At 42.6% G+C, this 19,675-nt stretch overlaps 1 protein-coding gene across 2 annotated transcripts in view; it reads left to right on the top strand.

Annotated features, from left to right (window-relative positions):
- The window catches only part of Zcchc4 (zinc finger CCHC-type containing 4), a 42,797-nt gene extending 24,100 nt beyond the window's left edge, over positions 1 to 18,697 (top strand). The window contains exons 7-13 of one of the 2 annotated variants that reach the window (XM_038312190.1): positions 524 to 674; positions 2,043 to 2,143; positions 10,024 to 10,145; positions 10,371 to 10,446; positions 12,767 to 12,818; positions 13,280 to 13,424; positions 17,868 to 18,697. In XM_038312190.1, the coding sequence (XP_038168118.1) occupies positions 524 to 674; positions 2,043 to 2,143; positions 10,024 to 10,145; positions 10,371 to 10,446; positions 12,767 to 12,818; positions 13,280 to 13,424; positions 17,868 to 17,937 (717 nt within the window). In that variant the 3' untranslated portion in view covers positions 17,938 to 18,697. Of the gene's footprint in view, positions 1 to 523; positions 675 to 2,042; positions 2,144 to 7,159; positions 7,717 to 10,023; positions 10,146 to 10,370; positions 10,447 to 12,766; positions 12,819 to 13,279; positions 13,425 to 17,867 lie in introns of those variants that run through there. The other variant, XM_038312191.1, reaches the window with a different exon arrangement.
- The last annotated feature ends 978 nt before the right edge of the window (positions 18,698 to 19,675 follow it).

Below are 19,675 nucleotides of genomic sequence, written 5' to 3'. Positions count from 1 at the left end.
TTTGTGGACTTGCTGTGCATGCTCACCTATGTCTGCTGCTCACCTAGTACTCAGAGTGTGCATGTTTACCTGCTGACTCGAAGCAGTTCTTAAGCTGAACTTGTGGCAGTAGACAAGACAGACAGCAGAAACCATAGTTGGCCTCCTCGTGTCCTCGAGGCTCAGCACCGCCTCTGCTCCTGTTTGTTGAATTGAATGTGTAGGTTGTTTTCACGGGTGACGGCTTTCTCTTCTTTGGGTTACTAAATTTAGTTCTTTAATTTAACTATTTGAAATGTGTAGTTGTCTGATAGTGATGGTATTTGAATTTGCAATTTAAAAACCTGCTTATCCAGGGACCCAAAGATAAAATCTGACGTGAGTGACTAAGAGAGACTTTGGATGTCACTGAGGGACTCTGCAATGGCAGGGTGACTTGGTGACGTTTCCAGTCCTGAGAGAGACCAAGCTTAATGCATTCTCCCAATAGGATAAAGGGCTGCTCTCTGGTTCTAATTTAGAAATGACTTTTTATTTGTTCCAGGCTGCCCTTGAAGTGTGCAAGGCATTCTTACAGGAAGAGGAAGGGGAAGGAGTGATTATGGTGACAGACCCTCCTTTTGGTGGCTTGGTTGAACCTCTGGCTATTACATTCAAGAAGTTAATTGCTATGTGGAAAGAAGGTCAAAGCCAAGGTACCTTTTTTTAAATTTTAAATTGCTGTAAAATGAGCATGGGTTTATGTATCTGCTTCCTGTGAATACTAGCCAAGCCAGCACGATGCAGTATGCGCTCCCGGACTCTTTTTAAAAGCGTGTTGATTTGATCATGGCGAACTCCATGATCCTGGGACACTTCCTTTTACCCTACTCATGTTTTCGAATGGCTTCTCAGTAACACAGTTGTAAGGTTATGTAAGGTTATAGAGCATTGTGAAGCACAACAGTTAACTGCCGTCATTTGTTCAAAAATGCTTAGTGGCCGCTGTGTCCAGGTGCTGCTTAAATGCTAAGAATAGATTAATGAGTTCCGTGGTCCTTACTTTTCCTGTCCCTAAAGTTTTTCTATTGCTGTGATAAAGTCCATGACCAAAAGCAACTTGGGCAGGTAAGGGTTTATTTGACTTACACGTCCTGAATCACGGTCCAGTGAGGGAAGCCAAGGCAAGAACCTAAAGGCGGGAGCTGATGCAGAGGCCATGGAGGAGGCTGCTTACTGATTTGCTTACTGGTTGCCCCCCCAACACACACAAATGGCTCGCTCAACCTGCTTTCTTATACATCCCAGGACTTCCTGCCCAGGAGCAACACTGTCCACAATTGTCTGGGCCCTCCCGTATCAACCATTAACCAGGAAAATAGCCCAGCAGCCAATCTCATGGAGACATTTGCTCAGTTGAGGTTCCCTCTTCCCAAGTGACTTTAGCTTATGCCAAGTTGTCATAAACACTAACCAGAACGTTATCAACCTCAGGCCCAGAGCCTTGAATCTCAGCATGACTTAAACGGAGATTGGACACCCAAGTGGGCAATCAGCAGTAACAGAACATAGACTTCCAGCTCTAGAGGTGGGATAACAGGTGGGGAAAATTCTCAGTTTGACGTGCCTGGAGACTTCAGAGTGTTTTATTCCATTATCCCATTAGTGAGTCCATTCAGTTTTAGATGCAGTTCTAGCCTGGGAGCTGCTAAACTCCACGAGTGTCCAGGCCTGAGCACAGGCCTCTCCTAGCTGAGCTGTAAGGAGTGTGCTTCAGGGACAGAATTTCAAGGGATTCTGAAGCAGGGCTCATTGTTAAATACCACTTACTGTGTGCTGCGCTTATGATCACAAATCAGAGCAGTAAAGCCTGTACATTGTTTTAGACATGTGAAATTTCATTAACCTTTGGGAACGCTCAAGGCAGAATGGCACTGTTGTAAGAATTCCCTTTCTGTATGACAGACATATGTATTGAACAACTGAAATGTCTATTGAAAACTTTAGTTTTGTTTTTAGAATTGATTTCTTATTTTCTTTTATGTATCCATTTATTTTTTTTTTTTTTCTGTGTGATTCATTAGATGACAGTTACAAAGAACTGCCCATTTTCTGGATATTCCCCTATTTTTTTGAGTCCCGGATTTGTCAGTGTTTTCCAAGCTTCCGCATGCTGGATTACCAGGTATAGTAACACCCTGTCTTCCGGTGCGGCTGGGGAATGGCTGTGCTGCTGGAATATTCTGATAAGACTAGCCATTGATTTTAGTAAATTAAAGTGTTTTGAACTATTATCAACAATGAAATTGTACTGTGTATAAGCTAGTTCTGGCCTAATGTCTGCAACTTCTAGGGCACTTGCTAAAAATACAGATTCTTGAGTATGCACACTCAAAACAAAACAGAACACCCTAGCCAAACAAAATCAGAGAATAAAGCCCTTAAAAAAAAAAGCTTTCTCAGGTATCCCAGGTGAGTGCAGAGTGCAGCTAGGTTTTAGATCAGCTGATCTACTCTTTCGTTAGCACCAGCCCCAGGACCACAATGGGAATGTTGCTGTGCTCCGTTCACAGGTTATGGAAAAGGAGTGGGGTGTCTAGAGCAGTGGAGATCTGTGTATGAGCGTGCCGGCCCACTGACGTGAGCATCTCTCCTGGCACTGCCAGAGATTAAATACAGGCCAAGGCCCAGAAAGTTTCACTCTGCCCCTTAACTTCTTTCTTTCCTGGGGTTCTAAAGTTAACCCTCTTGTCCCCATTACCTGGTGTGTTCACCAAGTTAGCACTGTTTCTTCTGTGTGCACAGACATTTTTCCTTTTGAGTGTCTGAATAATTGACTGACTGAAGTTTTCAGCCTTGAAATTGTAAATGTCTTTCCCAGCTGTTGCAAGACAGCACTGTCTCTCATCTGTCTGCTCTCAAAGGCACATGCCATCGTGAAGATTATATTGCAGGGACGGTGGAGGGGGGCTGCACCTGCAATGCCAGTTTTAAAAGACTTTCTGGAATTCTTCTCTGTTCTTAAAAGGACATACTTTTAAAGGTAGCTATATAATCATTATTTAATAATTTCTAATTACTTCCTTAACTGACTGCTGTCACTTCATTCTTAGGTTTCTTCTGTCTTTAAGGGACTATAAATGAAACTGCTGTAAGCATTTCTGACGCATAGAATTTTTCCATTGTAGAAATTTTGAAAATTGGATTATTTTCTCAGGTGTGGTTGGCATTTCTATGGCTGTTGAGCCATATTAACAGGGTCCTTTCCAAAAGTGGGTAGTGTAAGCCGTTTCAACCTTGACTTCTAGGTGAAATATAGCCTACATCATGGTTCCCTCCACAGCTGTTTCAAGCTTGCAGGGTTTTGTTCTTGTTTGAGGGAGGACTGTTTCTAGAATTGGCATTTGCAATGCAGACACAGCTGACTTAATCTAAAGACGTCCGCTAGCTTAAACTGGTTCCAGTCTCAGTGGCACCTGCTGCCTTTGGAGGGTGCCCTGGTGTGATGGTTGGCACACAGTAGGTGTCCCGTATATTTCAAACGATTGAATGAAAAGATCACAGACTCTGGCGTCGAGGCCGTCTGCGTCTTAGTCTTGACTCAGCTGCTCGGGTTCTCTGAAGCGCTCCTGTCTGTGAACTGAATGTGGTGGTGGTGATGGTGATGGCGATAGTGATGTTAGCAGCTACGATGACAGATGGCTCACGAGGTAATGTGTGGACAGTGGAGCAGTCTCCACACTCAGAGAGTCCGGGCTGTTGTTATCAGCACGGTCATCATTCAGGTAGTCCCAAGGTAGGCAGAACTTTTTCTCAGCCTTTTTTTTTCTGTATACCTGTGAACTTAAGATTGGATAACACAGGTACCTGGAAGGTGGTTGCATCTGTATACAGAGAAGTAGCAAGAATTTGAAATGGTGATGGGGCAAAAGAAGGCAGCTCTTTAATAGGGCAGACAAATTATGTTAATGTAGACTTGTCATTTTCATGTCACTTTCTTAGCTTGCCTGTGTCATTAGGAAAGGGCTTTGGGGAATAGTTGACAGCCTAAGCTTACTGGAAATAATTGTGCAATTCACTATGTTATTGAAAAAAAATGTTCAGGTTAGGGCATGTGTATCTGTCTGGGAGCAAAGCAGTGATTTTCATAAAACAGAAGCCAACCACTGGAAAGAAGATTGAGAATAAGATCTGTAAGACAGAACATAGCATGCCTGAGGCCCCAGGTTCAATCCCCAGCACCACAGACAAATCTAAATCAAAGGAAAACTGTGTGTCTCCTGACCTGGGATGATCCGCTTGGCTTTCTAGATCTCTGTTCCTCACCTGTAAAGTGAATGCCTGGAAGAGCAGAGGGACAGCAGACAGGCTTCCCTCAGCATCGCTGAGCCGGAGACTCCTCTAGTAGTGACTGTCTAGAGCTATTCAGATTTTGCCAGGCTCGTGTGACAAGCTAACAGGATTGATTAGTAATGTTTGCCACAGGATGCAGAGCTAGGAGCTGGGTCAGGGAGTGGTAGTGTTTATGTCATTATCACATCCCAGTGAGATGGTTTCACAGTTCAACCCTCCTGGAATGTTCTCTCATGTCTCTTCATATCTTAACATGGAACGCATCTTACGTGTTGAAATTAGAGCTATTTGCTTTGTCAAAACTATTTTTTTTATAATCAGCCTGTGTAGTACACCTTTTGTAGCTTATTTTTTACAGTAGAAAAGAAAATATTTTGATAGGAATTTTGAGAAATTATTGAATATTAAAAGATGTCAACTTGGGCATGTCTTTAATCCCAGCACTTGGGAGGCAGAGGCAGGCAGATATCTGAGTTCCAGGCCAACCTGGTCTACATAGTGAGTTCCAGGACAGCCAGAGCTACATAGTGAGACCCTGTCTCAAAAAAAAGGTGGGGGGAGGCAACCACATTCTTGAAATTTAGTGTATAATAAAGACTTAGTAGGTATTGAGTAAAAAGCAGGATGAGGTCTATGTGGGAATTTTAAGTTGGGGTTCCAAGGACGTGAGGTTATGACTACAAGGCTGACCGTGGTGGTAGGAGCTGAGGCATGGTCTTGAGACCTTAGTGAAACGATACAGAACATAGTCCTCGGGGAGTTGTACAGCTGCTAGGGTGGCCTGGCGTACTGCCTGGAACATAGTAGGTACAACTAAGGCCTCAGTGTTCCATATAACTAGTTTCAGTCTCACATTGCGGACGATATTTGCGTATGGCTCAAATTAAAAGTTGGGAATTGCAGAGATTTTTGTCCTTTTCCTCATTTCTATACAGCACTTCATCACATTAATCAGTTCTGTGGGAGAAATTTTCTGTTTGAAAATGCCTCTCATCATCATTGTGAGTGAGATGTCAGGGATAATGATGGGAACATGGTGGATCAGCTCTAGCAATAGCGATAGGCAATTTGCAAAATTGTGTTTGCTTTACAGCACTTCCACGGGAGGTTTATTTGTGTGGATGAAGCTATGAAATATGGATGTATGTTAGAGGTACATTAATTTACTCTAGCAGCATGCGTTTTACATACCATATGTTTATAGTTAATTAGCACAACAAACCCGCATTTAAAAATAATAATAATCTCAATTAGGTTATGCAAAATCGAGCAATCAGCCACCTTCCTGACACATGCATTCTCCGGCTCCTTGGGAAACCATAAAGAAAGTGCCCCTCCATCTGCTGTTGTAGAGCACAGAGCATCCCACACAGCAGAAGTCTTCCCACACTATAACTCTCCAGCCTTCGAAAATTTCCATAAGATTCTCTTGGGAAGAATGGTTTTTCTTACGACACTCGTAAGTTTACGTGCAAAATATCTTTTGTTGAATTTAATAAGGTGCCACATGTATTTGAGTTCACAAAGGAGTACACTGGGGAGACATTATCAATTTAAATCCCTTTAAAAGAAAATTACTTCAACTACTATTTTAGGTTGATTTTTTAAGTAAAATCTATTTTCGTGTCTTGCCTCTAATAGGTAACATATATTCAAAGGATTTTGGAAGTTGAGAAGAAACGTAGAGGTTACCTGGGCTAACTTCCCGATGTAATAATCCTCTTTGCCAAATTCATGACAAACACTCATCCAGCTTCACTGGGATGCTTTCGGGGCGCAGAGCCCCACAGCCTTACAAGGCAACTCTATTTAATAGCTCTAATCGTTAGAGAATTTTCTCATATTGAGATAAAATATGCTCCCCATTAACTTCTAGCCATTGCTCCTGGTTCTGTTCTCTGAGGCAATAAAGGATAAGTCTAATTTCTATTCCATATGATACCCTTCAGTTATGAACTAGCTGTCAGTTCCTCCCTGTCTTTTCTGAACAAACATTCCCAATTTGTTAAACTATAAATTCTATTCATTGCTATTATTTTCAGTAGAAGTGAGCCGGTTTTATCAGTGTCTCTCTTAAAATGTGGGAACTGAGCATAGGGCTGCAAATGCTATCTAACTTAGTCTTCCCTTGTTGGGATGCTGCGCCTAAGTAGAGGTCTCCATCCTACCTTGATGGACCATAAGGCATGACTGAGGATGCCCCTGCTGGGAGCCAGTCAGAAACCCTGGGGTTTTCACCTGACCCTTGCCCTCCCCTGTCTTATCTACTTAGCTTCTGCTCACTGCTGGAGCTTGTTAGTGGGCCTTAGGGAGTGCATTTACTTGTAAACCTGGTAACACTGAGTTAAACCAGAGCTGTGGAGAGAGGCAGGCAGTCTAACGATTAAAAGCCTGGCCCTTAACAGTTCGTTGCAAGTGTGGAGATCAAGTATTCAGCCTTAAATGGAACTTTTTTTTCTTTTGGTATTTCAAAAAACTTCATTTTACTTGGTCCACGACTTTGGGGGTGGGCGCTCCAGGGCAGTTACAAAGCTGCCTAGTGGCTTGAAAGGTTCCCATGGAGGTCCTGAGTCTGGTGGTGCAGAGTAGAGAAGGGAGCCCCTGGAAGGCAAGGCCTCCTAGTCCTTGAGAGTGAGCCGCTCCAAGGGACACTCTGTGGCTGGGCATTGCTATCTGCATTGGCTGTGGCCCAGCCAGCCTGCGGAGCTTGGTCAGGTGGTGTCTCATCTTCTTGATGAGTTTTATCTCCTCATCCAGGAAGTGGTTTTCCAAGTCACAGAGGTGAGGGTCTGTGCAGGCAGGATCCGGGGAATGCAATTCCAAGAGCCTGATTCCGGTTCTTCTCCAGGGCCAAGGCAGCTTCCATGGCCTCCTGGATTTTATCCCATTCATCTTGAGACAGCGTCTGCACATCCCGGAGAAGTGCACCCCGCGATTGTTCTGCATCTTGAATTGGTGCCCTCAGCCAGTGGAAGAAGTGACCTACACCCTCCAGAGCCGTGTCATCCTGATCAAAATAATAGCCCAGAGAGAGATAGGTATAGGAGGCCCATGGGTACAAGTTGACCAGGTGGTTCATGGCAGCCTCCACTTTGGTGGAGTAATTCTGATGAATCTGGGAGGTCGTGACTGATCCGTAGGATGGAGCTAACCACAGAGACGGCTGGCTGGTCCTGGGAGCTGAAGGCGGCGAGGAGATGGTCCTCAAGCAGCTGGAAAGACTGAAAGGCAGCTGGAAGCCAGCAAAGAGGGAGTCCTAGGCTCTGTTCCGTCCAAACACTGTTGAAGCAAGACTTAGATACACGGGACCTCTGAGGCACTTCTAAGTGGAACTTTATACGTAATTTTAAAAATGTATTCTTTTGAGAATCTCTTTATTTTCATATTTTTTATTAAAAAATTTACTTTTCAGGCTGGAGAGATGGCTCAGAGGTTAAGAGCATTGCCTGCTCTTCCGAAGGTCCTGAGTTCAATTCCCAGCAACCACATGGTGGCTCACAACCATCTGTAATGGGGTCTGGTGCCCTCCTCTGGCCTACAGGCATACACACAGACAGAATATTGTATACATAATAAAAATAAATTTAAAAAATTTACTTTTCATTTCACATACCTATCCCAGGTCCCCCCTCCCTCCCCTTTTTCCGCCCCCCCCACCTCTCCCCTTCCTGTCCCCCATCCACTCCTCAGAGGGGGTAAAACCTTCCTTGGGGAATCAACAAGGTCTGGGATACCAACTTGAGGTAGGACCCAGCCACTCCTCCCAACCCAGTTCATGCACCTGGGGTGGGTCTTGACGTGCTCTCATATGATGTATTTTGTCATAACCACTACTGCGCTTGCCTTCTCCAGCTCCCATGGGCCCCTGAAGTGGGACGTGCACATTATTAACATCCTGACCTGCTCAGGAAACACCATGGAAGGAGTAGAAAGAGTGCAGCGTCTGAGGCTGGGAGGAGTACTGGGAAGTGTTTTTCTGGACATGACCTGACCAGAGCACTCATGACCCAAAACAGTCATGATGAGCTCTACAAGACCTGTCAGCATCCTACTGTGGTGAGAGGGTGGTTTGGGAGGTTCTCTCCCTAGCCGAGGAGCTATCGGCAACTGTCAGCATCCTACCATGGTGGGAGGGTGGCTTGGGAGGCTCCATTTCTAGCTGAGGAACTATTGGCAACCCATGACTGCTGGAAGACAGGAATCATTTTCCTTCCAGGGTGTAGTTGCTGGTAGATTGTCCACGTTGAATGATGACCTCATACTCAAATGCCCATGCAGACATGCAGGTAGCTCCAATTGGACTCAGAGGGTAGATATATTTAAAGGACATGAAAGTGGGAGGAGGGAGCATTGTGATGGGGTCAGAGGGAATTAAAAGGGAATTTCCCTTTGGATAGGCTATGATCAAGATACATTGTATACATGTATGAATAATCTAAGAAAACGTTTTAAAAATTACTTTTAAAAAACACCTGTCTCTGTGTCATGGTTCCCCTCCATGTTTGGGCTTCATTTATTAAATAGCTGGCCTGCAAGCCTGGTCTGTTCCAGCTTCCTATGTGTACTCTTGTTTCTTTTTTATTGTTTGTTTATTTGTTTATAAACAATCTTTTATCATGGTATCCTTGTTTCTAATCAGAACAGTTCATTACACATCATATGGGAGTTAGGATCCAGCTGTCCTGAGCTCATAACCATCTCCTGGCATTCTTGGGGGTGATCTAAACCAGTGCTTGAGTGTGCAGGGCGGTCTTGCTAAAAACCAACTGCTGGGCCCCACTCCCAAAGTTTCTGATGCAGTTGGTGCTAGGTTGAGTAAACATTTGCACTTCTAACAGGACCTAGGTAATGTTGGTGTTGCTCAAACACTTTGAGTATTACTGAGCTAAACAAACAAACAAATGAACAAACAAACAAAAACACAACAGATTTAGTAGCTACGTGGATTTACAACAGACCAAAAGCCACACTGAGAATGTGTGTGGGCAATAGGCTGAAGGAAGACAGGGAATTTTGAGTACAAAACAATGCTTGTTGGACTGTCCAGATAATCAGCTGAAATGCCAAGTTCCGACGTTAGGGGAGGTCAGTGTTGGTGTGGAGCAGAAGCACAAGTGTGCTCACTTCATCTTCTGCCTTATACCAGACTCTGGGCTAAGTGTTGAACCTCACAGCAGCTCTTAACGTCAGGATCCATGACCCCTTTTACAGTTTAAAAACATTCACAAGGATGTCTAAGGTCATCTAACAAGTCAAGCCCTCGTCTGACACCTAACCTCTGTCCATTGGAAAGTAAAAGGACAAGTCATGGGTGGAAGGCCAGACTGAGGATGCACTTTGACTTGGTGAATGACAAACATTTCTCCAAGGAAGTGGAACATCTCAGTGACACTGGCATCTTCAAACAAAGGCCTTGTTTTTAGCATCAGAAATAAAGTTCTTAATTACAAACCAAACTTTCTTATGGAACCTTTTAGATAGAGTTAGAGTCATTTCCCTGGCCCACCAACATGAGTGTGTTGTAACACATCTTACCCTTGTTGTAATGAGATGCCCCTGCTATAGAGGCCTCTTGAGATTGGCTGTGAGTACTCTTAGGAGTTTCTTATTTGCTACTTGCTTCAGACTGTATCTTGGCATCACTTTGTTTATTGGTTAAAGGGGCTTAGAGAATGTTGGTGCATTTGAGTGAATTTTCTTTTTACTTTCTAGGTAGACTACGATAACCACACACTTTACAAACATGGAAAGACAGGTCGAAAACAGTCTCCTGTGCGGATTTTCACCAACATTCCACCCAACAAAATAATCCTTCCTGCAGAAGAAGGATACAGGTGAGACCACTTTGAACTTGACAGGTCATCTGAAAATGCAATTCTGTGTACCTAACAGTAAAATGCTTTCAATATTGAATCAGTTGGTTCTTGTATTGCTCTTAGATTTGGTCCAGAATTTCACATTGAATTGAATTCTGATTACCTCCAATTTTTGGAGCAAGTACCTTTGTCTGTTCTGTGAATCTCAATGAATCCATGCAGCTCCTTTTTTTGTTTCTCTAGATTTTGCTCTCTCTGTCAGAGATATGTTTCTCTTGAGAATCAGCACTGTGTGCACTGTAATTCCTGCACATCCAAGGTATAGTTCTCTTATGTAAAATATTTTTATGTGAGTGTTTGTTATACGTTAGTTTGATAATTTTATTACTCTTAAAATGTTTTGTTGTCTGGCGGTGGTGGCACACACCTTTGATCCCAGCACTTGGGAGGCAAAGGCAAGCAGATCTCTATGAGTTCAAGGCCAGTCTAATCTACAGAGTGAGTTCCAGGACAGCAAAGCTGTAATACAGAGAAACCCTGTCTGGGGAAAAAATGTTTTGTTACTACTTGAATTCATATGTATTATCACTTCCTATATTTTAATAATAGTAGTACCTTATTTCTAATTAAAAATTCAGTAGGCTTAAAAATATCTTGTGTGTGGACGGTGTATATGTGTAGGCACATGTGGAGGTCAGAGGACTACTTGGGGAGGTGTTTTTCTCCTTCTACCATGTGGGTTCCGTGAATCAATTTCAGGTCATCAGGCTTGGTGATGCCTTTACCACTTAGCCATCTCTCCAGCCCTAAAACAGGCTTTTTAAGGTACTTAATTTCTTTCATCATTGTAAATAGCGATTTCAATCATTTTCATATGGTACTTACCAAGAGTGTTTCAAATAAGGCACTAAGTGCTGAATTTATATGTCTGTTAAGGGTAAAATTACGATGTTACAAATCAGGCATTGGACCATTAGATACCATTGCCGCTCTGATGAAGTAGTGATTAGTAACATGTACCATGCACTTTTTTTGTGCTAGGCTTGTTCCTGAGAGCTTTGCATGGGTTAACACTTTAGTCCCTAAGTAGCCCCCGAGAGGTAGGGGTGGTTACTCTCTGCTCTTTTACAGCTGCTACAGAACAAGAGACCTGTCTCCTGTTGACGGGTTTAGTTCTTGTGCTTTTCTCCAGAGCCTTTGTTTTTGAAAGCGTTTTAGATTTGCTGCACAGTGAAACAGAAGGTACTGAGATGCGTGTATCCTTCCTATTCCCTGCACAGCCTTCTTTCATTAGTGTGTGGGACTGGAGTATACCTTGGGTGACGGTTGATGAACCCACTTATTTTTCACCCCTGAGTCCATGTTTTACTTTGGGGTTCACTTTTGGTGCTGTGTGTTCTTTTAATTGGATGAATATATATAATGGCTGGCTTCTGCCACTGTGGGGTCATCCAGAGTGACTTCACTATCTTCTATGCACTGCTTGGTCACCCTTCCCTTCCCTAACCTGGGGCAACTGATCCTACGGTCTCAATAGTTTTACCTTTTCCAGAAAGTCATAATGTTGGAGTCACACAGCATGCGTGCTGCTTCTCAGACTGGCTTCTCACCTGAAATGGCCATCTGAAGCGCCTATCTGGCTTTCCATGACTAAATGGCTCATTCTTGTTAATGACTTCCCGTTGTCTGGGTGTATCACAGTTTGTAACCATTCACCTACCGAAGGACATCTTGCTTGCTTCCTACTTTGAGCAATAATGACCAAGCTTCCTGCTTATTTTTAAGGAGATAGGATGACCTCTCAGCCACTTTCTTCATCTTTACTCAGTTTACTCAGAAAGAACACATGGAGCTTAACTTTTCTAAACAGCACAAATTATTTTCCAAAGAAAAGTTTAGGTTCATACAACTATTTTCAATTAATTTAGAAATGGTTTGTATTATGCCCAGGTTGTATAAAGTTTAAAATTGATGGGGAAAAAACTTATTTAGAAATATGCAAATGGGTGATAAATATCAAGACTAGGGAAATGAGGGTCACAAAACTCAGAGCAGGTCTGTCTATCCAATGGGAAGGAGGGGTGCTGTGGTGAGAAACCTCGCCGGGAGGTTTTCGGGGCTCAAGAGGCCCCAATTCTTGATAAGCAGTTGCTTTAATATTCGTAAAGTGTACATATGTATTGAATGTACTTTTCTAGGTATGTTTTATTTCACTTTTTAAAAAAATAACTCAAGTAGTAACCTGTAATCTATCTTGCTAAATTACACGAAGCTCTCAAATATGAATTTCATTAAGGGCTATGTAGTATAGAGAACATAAAATTATGGAATCATTAATTCTCTTGAAATTTTCATTTGCGTCCTTCTTTGTGAAGATTGGATGGCTTGAAGCAGAGTGGATTTTCAAGATCATTTGGATAAATCTAGTTTCATAGTTAAGGAAATTGAGGCCCATCAAGGAGGCATTTGAGTTAAGTGGAGAAATGCATAAATTAGAATCAGAGTATTTAATTGTGAAGCCCAGGAAAGGGAGAAATAGGGAATGAATAATTTACACATATTTTAATAAGACATTTTAATTTTTAATTGTGAACTTGGCTTTTATAACAACTTGAACATTTTAAAATTTGTTTTTGTAGGATGGCAGGAAATGGAGCCATTGCTTTCTCTGCGGAAAGTGTGTAAAGCCTTGTAAGTGTCCGAGATCCCGGAAAAACATGTTTAGTTCTGTTCATGTAAATAGAATTTTTATTATGTTCATAAAAGGAAAATAATGCAGAGACCGACATTGACTTTTGTAATTACCTGCACACATGTCTTTCACGGGGAAAGCTGACTGCTAGCCCATGTCAGTGTGGCATCTGGCTCCATTGGGCACTGTGCCTCTGAGCCAGCCTCTACTGTGTGTGGCAGCTGCTGTCAGCTCATGATGTATTGGGCAAGGGCTGAATTTGTTTGCTTTCTAACAGAAGTTACTGGTTTATGTGGGATTCAAACACTTCACCTTGATCTCTTTAGCCAAATTAAAATGAGCTAAGCCCACTAGCTACAATATTTGAAGTCAACATTATTCCTGTAGCCTACCTCAGAAGTTAATGAAATGAAAAATTATGTTAATGAACCTCTTCTGAAACTCAGTTTTTCTCTTACAGCCTGGATCCATTGTAGCACCTGCCATCGCTGTGCGCTCCCCGATCATTCCTGTGCAGGCCCTAGAGATGGCTGCTTTATTTGTGGTGCGCTGGATCACAAACGCAGCAGTTGTCCCAACATCGGTGCCTTGAAGAGAGCTAAGAAGTTAGTTGAGTTCTTTTACTTTCTAGTAAAAAAAAAAAAAAAAGATTGTTGGCATCAAGCTTTCCAGGAGCCAAGTTTTTGGTTTTGTTTGTTTGTTTGTTTTTAATTTTTCGAGACAAGGTTTCTCTGTAGCTTTGGGAACTGTCCTGGAACTAGCTCTTGTAGACCAGGCTGGCCTCAAACTCACAGAGATCTACCTGCCTCTGCCTCCCAAGTGCTGGAATTAAAGGTGTGTGCTACCACTGCCCAGCTGAAGTTGTAATTTTATTGTAATTGTAATTCAGACTTCACTGAAGGAAATGATACTCGGGTCTGGCTGTATGGGAGGACCAGGGCAGACACCTGGTGGCAGGAGGAAAAAGGCATCTTGGATGGGATGGAACCGTTCCATAACAGAAAAGTGTGAATTCCAAAGCAGAAAAGGGTCGAATTGATTGTATTATAACAGAAGTTACCGGTTTATGTGGGATTCAAGTACTACAGCTTGATCTCTTTAACCAAACTGAAATGAGCAAACAAGCCACAATATTTGAAGTAATGCTAGTGCTAGTTAGTTCTGTAAATTCTGTCACCTCTTAAGAACATTTACATGTGCTTTCTACTTAAATAAATATCTAAATGCTATTTCCCCCCATGATTATTTTCACATCTCCCACCAACATTTGACATTGATAACGCAGAGTAAAATTAGTTCAGTTGCAGGGTGGTGGTGGTACATGCCTTTAATACCATCACTCGAGAGGCAGAGCAGACAGATCTCTGTGAGTTCGAGGCCAGCCTGGTCTATAGAACCAGTCCCAAGACAGATTGAGCTGTTTGTTACACGGGAAACCCTGTCTTGAAAAAGAAAAATAATCAGTACTTATAGCATATTTAGAAAAAAAACTGCTACTGTATATGTACCCACTGGGTTACTGCAAGTGATATGTTTCTATTTGAGCTGTGTTTGAGTGATTTGCCTGCGTGCATGGCTATGTGCCACATGAGTGCCTGGCGCCCTCAGATGCCCTGGAGCTGGAGATAAAGGCTATTGTGTGCTTCCACGTGGGTGCTGGGCAGTGAGCAGGGGTCCTCTGGAAGAGCAGCCTGTGTTCTAAACCACTGGGCCATCTCTCTAACCCCTGAATACACCTTTTTTAAAAAATTAAAATTGATGATAGGAATCACGTCTTCTTGTTTGAGTGATTTAAATTAGAAAACAAAATAGAACCTTGGTGTCACATATTTTGTGCAGATGACTAAATAGCTAAATTTAACATTATGTGAAAATTGAGATTATGGTAAAAGTTTGCCTGATGATATTGATAAGACAAAAAATTTGACAAGTATTTGAAGTTTTTGTTACTATGATTATGTTAGAGTTGTTTCTATTTATTTGTTTATAGCCAGAGAGACTTTTTCCATACAGTTCCAGTCTGTTGAACTGTGATTCCTATTTAGAATGCCTTTTTCATAAACTTACTTTGTAATTATTTCTACTGAGTAGTTCAAAGTAGAAGAATACTTTTTAAAAAAACTAATTAAATGAACCAGGCAGTGCTGGTGCACACCTTTAATCCCAGCACTTGGGAGGCAGAAGCAGGTGGATCTCTATGAGTTTGAAGCCAGCCTGGTCTACAGAGTGAGTTCCAGGACAGCCAGGGCTGTTAAAAGAAATCCTATCTCAAAAAAGAAAAAAAAAAATGGAGAATTTTGTAATTTTTGTTTTTTTACCCTTAGAAGCCTTCAATAATAAAAATACAACCCATCTATCTGCCTTTGGTCTAGGATGGATGTATCATTTACAGTGTAATTTTGAGTACAGTCAGGGGTTAACATGCCTTTAATTCTTTGAATTAATGCATATGAAAACTGAATCTTCATTTTGGTGTGCATTTTGATTTTGAGACAGTTTTGCTGTATGGTCCAGTGGCCTGGGACTTGTGATGTTTACTAATGGATTATAGGCTCTCTACTACTGTTGAGAAAAGCTGGTTTAGCCTGGCATAGTGGTGCATACCTTGAATTCCCAGCACCAGGGAAGCAGTGGCAGGCAGATCTTAGAGTTCTAGGCCAGCCAGGGATATATAGTAAGAACCTGGCTTACTATAAAAAAAAAAAAAAGTAATAAAAAAAAGAGAAAGAAGGGAAGAAAGAAGGAAGGAAGGAAGGAAGGAAGGAAGGAAGGAAGGAAGGAAGGAAGGAGGGAACTAGTCTGTTTGTTGGAGTGTCTGTGGTGTAATGTACCTGGTGGTCCTTAGGTAGTATTGCTTTCTTCACTCAGAGAACTCTTTTAGACTCTGTCTTTGCCTTCTAAAAAACCTGCATAATGAAACTGACAAAAATACGTATTTTTAAAAAGATTATCTGTATGCCTGTTTTGCCTGCACATATGTATGTGCACATGTGCCTGCCTGGTGTCTGCAGAGGCCAGAAGCTGCCCTGGAACTAGAGTCATGGATGTTTATAGCTGCTGCATGGGTGCTGGGAATCAAACCTGGGTCCTCTTGCAAAAGCATCAAGTCCTCTTAACCACCGAGCCACCTCTCCAGCCCTGACGAATGCGCTTCCTTTATATATAGCAGCTGTTTTAAGATACGTTTGAGCATGCTATGGCATGCAATATTTTTTAGTCATAAGCATTTTACAGCTGCCTTTTGTATTTTGTTTTTCTATGGTTAAATTTTTCTGCGGCTGTGAACTGACTAAAATGGTGCTGGCTCCCTCTTGTGGTGGAAGCTCATGTGTCTGTTACATAAATCCTGCCGGATAGAGGACGAATGCTAGGTCAGGATAATTCTAAGGAAACTGAAATGATTAATTTTACTCAGCCAGTTCACCCACGCTCGCATACTTAGCGCTTGAAAGTTTTGTTTATTTACATTACAAGTGAATGCTTTTAAATTCTTTTTCTTCTGCTTATTCCCTGGGGAACTCTGGTTCATTTTTAATCCCGCTTATGAGTAGATGAACCAAAGAGAAATTTAAAATTTGAATAGAGACACATGGCTTCATTGATTTTTCTATTAGAGATTATACTTGAGTTCATTAAATTTGCTAAGTCCTTACTTATCAGGAAAGTATCCTACTTAAGAAAATGACTGGTTGGAAGAAGAGGTTTATGTAATATGCAAAGAAACAATAAACAGTAAAGTTTTGGGGGGGCTGCTGCTGCGTATTCTTGGCCATAGCAGAAAATATTGACGCTATAAGTCAAGCAGCGCTCTGCTGAGTGGCAGGAAACCTGCACACAGCTGATGTCTATCAGCGACCTGTGGGGCTGGCGTTCTATTAGCTAGTAGTCACTGTCAGAGCATGGAAACAGTCTAGAGTCAGACTGGCCCTGCCCCTTTCTCCTTGGATAATTCTAGAACTTCACAGCCTCAAGTTTTTCACCTGAAAAAAAATTAGGGGAAAGGGGGAGAGATCTGCTTTGCTTAGTTCCCTAGCTCGTTGAATTTCAAGACTACGCTCGCTCATTTTATTTTCCCCACACGGGACACATACTGTACTGAGGGAACAAGAAGGAAGGCCCGGGTTGGCTTCCTCGGGTTAGTCAACTGACTCTTCATGAAGCCCTTTACCCAGGTTTGGTTCTGGGAAGACCAAGCTGGGCCTAGCTTGTTACGTCTTATGAGAGTCATGGCTTCTGACTCTCAAGACTGATGCTGCCAAGTAGTCAGGCCATTTCCAGGTGATTCCCAGTGCTGTGAGTGCCAGCCCAGTCCTTGGCAGAGTAAACGGCTCTGCCAGCATAGAGAGGAGATACCCAGTAATCTTGCACCACAGGCTGTCTGTATCTTGGCTCTGAGACCAGCAGAGCAGAGGACCTGTTCTGCTGGGCATGTCATAGAGGGGCAGTTCCAGCCTGTTCATTTAGAGGCTTGTTTTCAGGAAGCTTAGGACACAAAAGCTGGACATCCCTTGACTTGCTTGCTGGCATTTTTACACCTAGGAGGAGAGGAAGATTAGCGTTGGGGCTTTAGGAATGGGCCCTCTTCCGTGCGGTCATTTTTTTTCCTGTTGTGCTGTTTCATTTTTCTGCCCCTGCTGACTGCCGCATGTATTAATCCTCTTCTTAAAAAAAAGGAAAAGAGAGAGAGAGAGAAATGTAATTGGGGGATTTGGAAATGGAAGTGCTGAGTTGAGCAGTATAAATGTAGCAGAGAGACAAGCCCATTGGTGTGGCTGCTCACTTCTGTGGTGTGTCTGTCCTGAATAGCGTGTTCTAAATCTGTAGTAACCATCTTTTAAAGAAATGTCTTCGGAAACATTTTGCTTGATCAGGCCTCTGTCTATTTCGTTGTCGTCATGGTTAGGACACCGAGGATTTATGCTTACTACACAGTAAATTCTTTCGTGTCTTCTATTTTCCTATTTGGTTAGCCAGTTAATTAAACTCCAACATAATTACATAATTCACTGTGCTCATTCCATAAAATAATTTAGCACCTTGCTTTTCAGAACTGTCAGAAAGCAGAAGCAAAGGAAAAGTAATAAGATAAAAACGGAGCCACTAAAGGACAATCCATGAATCACACATCTGCTCTAAGAAGAAAGAAGAGGAGGGAGCGGGCCCATCAATATCCCTGCTCTTAAACGTCCAGAGACTTGAGAATAAGGGAGATTTATAGTCCAACCTTTGATGCCATTTTCTCCGCATGCCACACTAGACTTAAATCCAGCTGCTTTCAAAGACGTGTGCCTTCCAGAGCTCAGGAATAGGCAGGTGGCATTTGTGGGCTTCGAGCCCCTTCAGCGGCTTCTGCAGACCTGGGAGCTTTCTACCCTCAGCAGGTTCCCTGGTTCTGTCTGCATGCTTTTTCCACTCTTTAAATCCCACCAGTCTTTGTTTTGGCTTCTTTTTTCTGAAAAATGGGCATACAGCTTATGTTTACATATAATACCAGATATTAATGCAAATGAAAATTCATAGTTTTCCTTATGTCAGGCTTTTGTTTTAATTTAAATATGAAGCTATTTTTATGAAATGACCAAGCAAGACATTAAAGCACATCCAGCCGATGGCCCATAGGCCATGTGTGTTCCCAACACAGAATCATAAACATATTTAAATATTATAAGACTTTGTGTGACTTTTTTCATAATCACACAGTCCTTGAGTAGATGATGTCATGTTGTAATGTCAAAAGGTTGGACATGCCCAGACTCAACAAAAAGTATGATACATAAATATTTAAAGATTGGATCGGAATATGATGGGGTAAATTGTTATTAAAGTCTTATAAAGATAAAAGGATTGTAATTTATTATTAAATCTTTATTTTTCAGTACTTTCCCAGTTGTCTTTATTATTGTTGTTATTATTATTATTATTATTTGCATTAACCAATTGATATATTGATATGTGTGCCCATGTATACCATGTGTGCCGCAGCGCTCATGTGTGAGTCAGAGGACAACTTGTGAGAGCCCATTGTCTCCACCGTGTGGATCCTCCGGATTGACCTGACGTCATCAGGCGTGGTGGCGCCTGCCTTTGCCCGTCTCAGCAGCTGCAGCGGTCTTTCGGTGTGGATCACTCGGATGTTGGACGGATGCTTAGGACTGTGCCTGCCCTGCCATCTCAGTGTCCTCGCCCGCGCTGTAGTCTATCTCTGAGGGAGGAGTCGGTACAGAAGGCAGGATAGTGACGAACCCTCATGCCCACTGAGGAGCACTTCCTGACTATGTGGCCTTGGTCCGATCCCTTCCCCCCCCCCCCCCCCCCCAGAAGCCTCTGTGTCTTCAATGTGGCACTGGGAGCATCTCATACATGTCACACTTGGTTTGTGACTAAGACATATGTGCCCAGCTCTCGGTTTTCGGTAGTGAGCGAACTGTGTGACCACAGAGGCCCGGGTGCCTAGCTAGCGCTGAAGAGCCTGGTTCCATCCCCTAGAACCAGCGATTCATTGCTCCTTTCTCCGCTCAGTGCCTGGCTTTTTCTATTTAAGACTGATTAGTTGTAAATGGTTAATTTGCATAATGACTTTTCTCTTGTTTCCAAACAGCTGCTCTGGAGCTCATGGTGAACCCACTTGGCTTGGTGTTAGCTGGAGCCCTGTGAGTGCTGTACCCACTCCCTGTATTCAGGACTGGTGAATGTGTCTGTGAGGTGTTTAAGCCTGGGGCAGATCAAAAGGATAGTGGTGTAGTGATGTTTTGTTTGTGTTTTAACAAATAAAGCCCGTCTGAAGGTAAGAATGCCGAGCTAGCCGTGGAGGCCAGGCAGTGGTGCCACACACCTTTAATCCCAGGACTCAGGACAG

Source organism: Arvicola amphibius, chromosome 1, assembly GCF_903992535.2.
Source record: "Arvicola amphibius chromosome 1, mArvAmp1.2, whole genome shotgun sequence".
NCBI lineage: Eukaryota > Metazoa > Chordata > Mammalia > Rodentia > Cricetidae > Arvicola > Arvicola amphibius.
The sequence above is the reverse complement of the archived record's forward strand: the minus strand, read 5'-3'. Positions and strand labels throughout refer to the sequence as shown.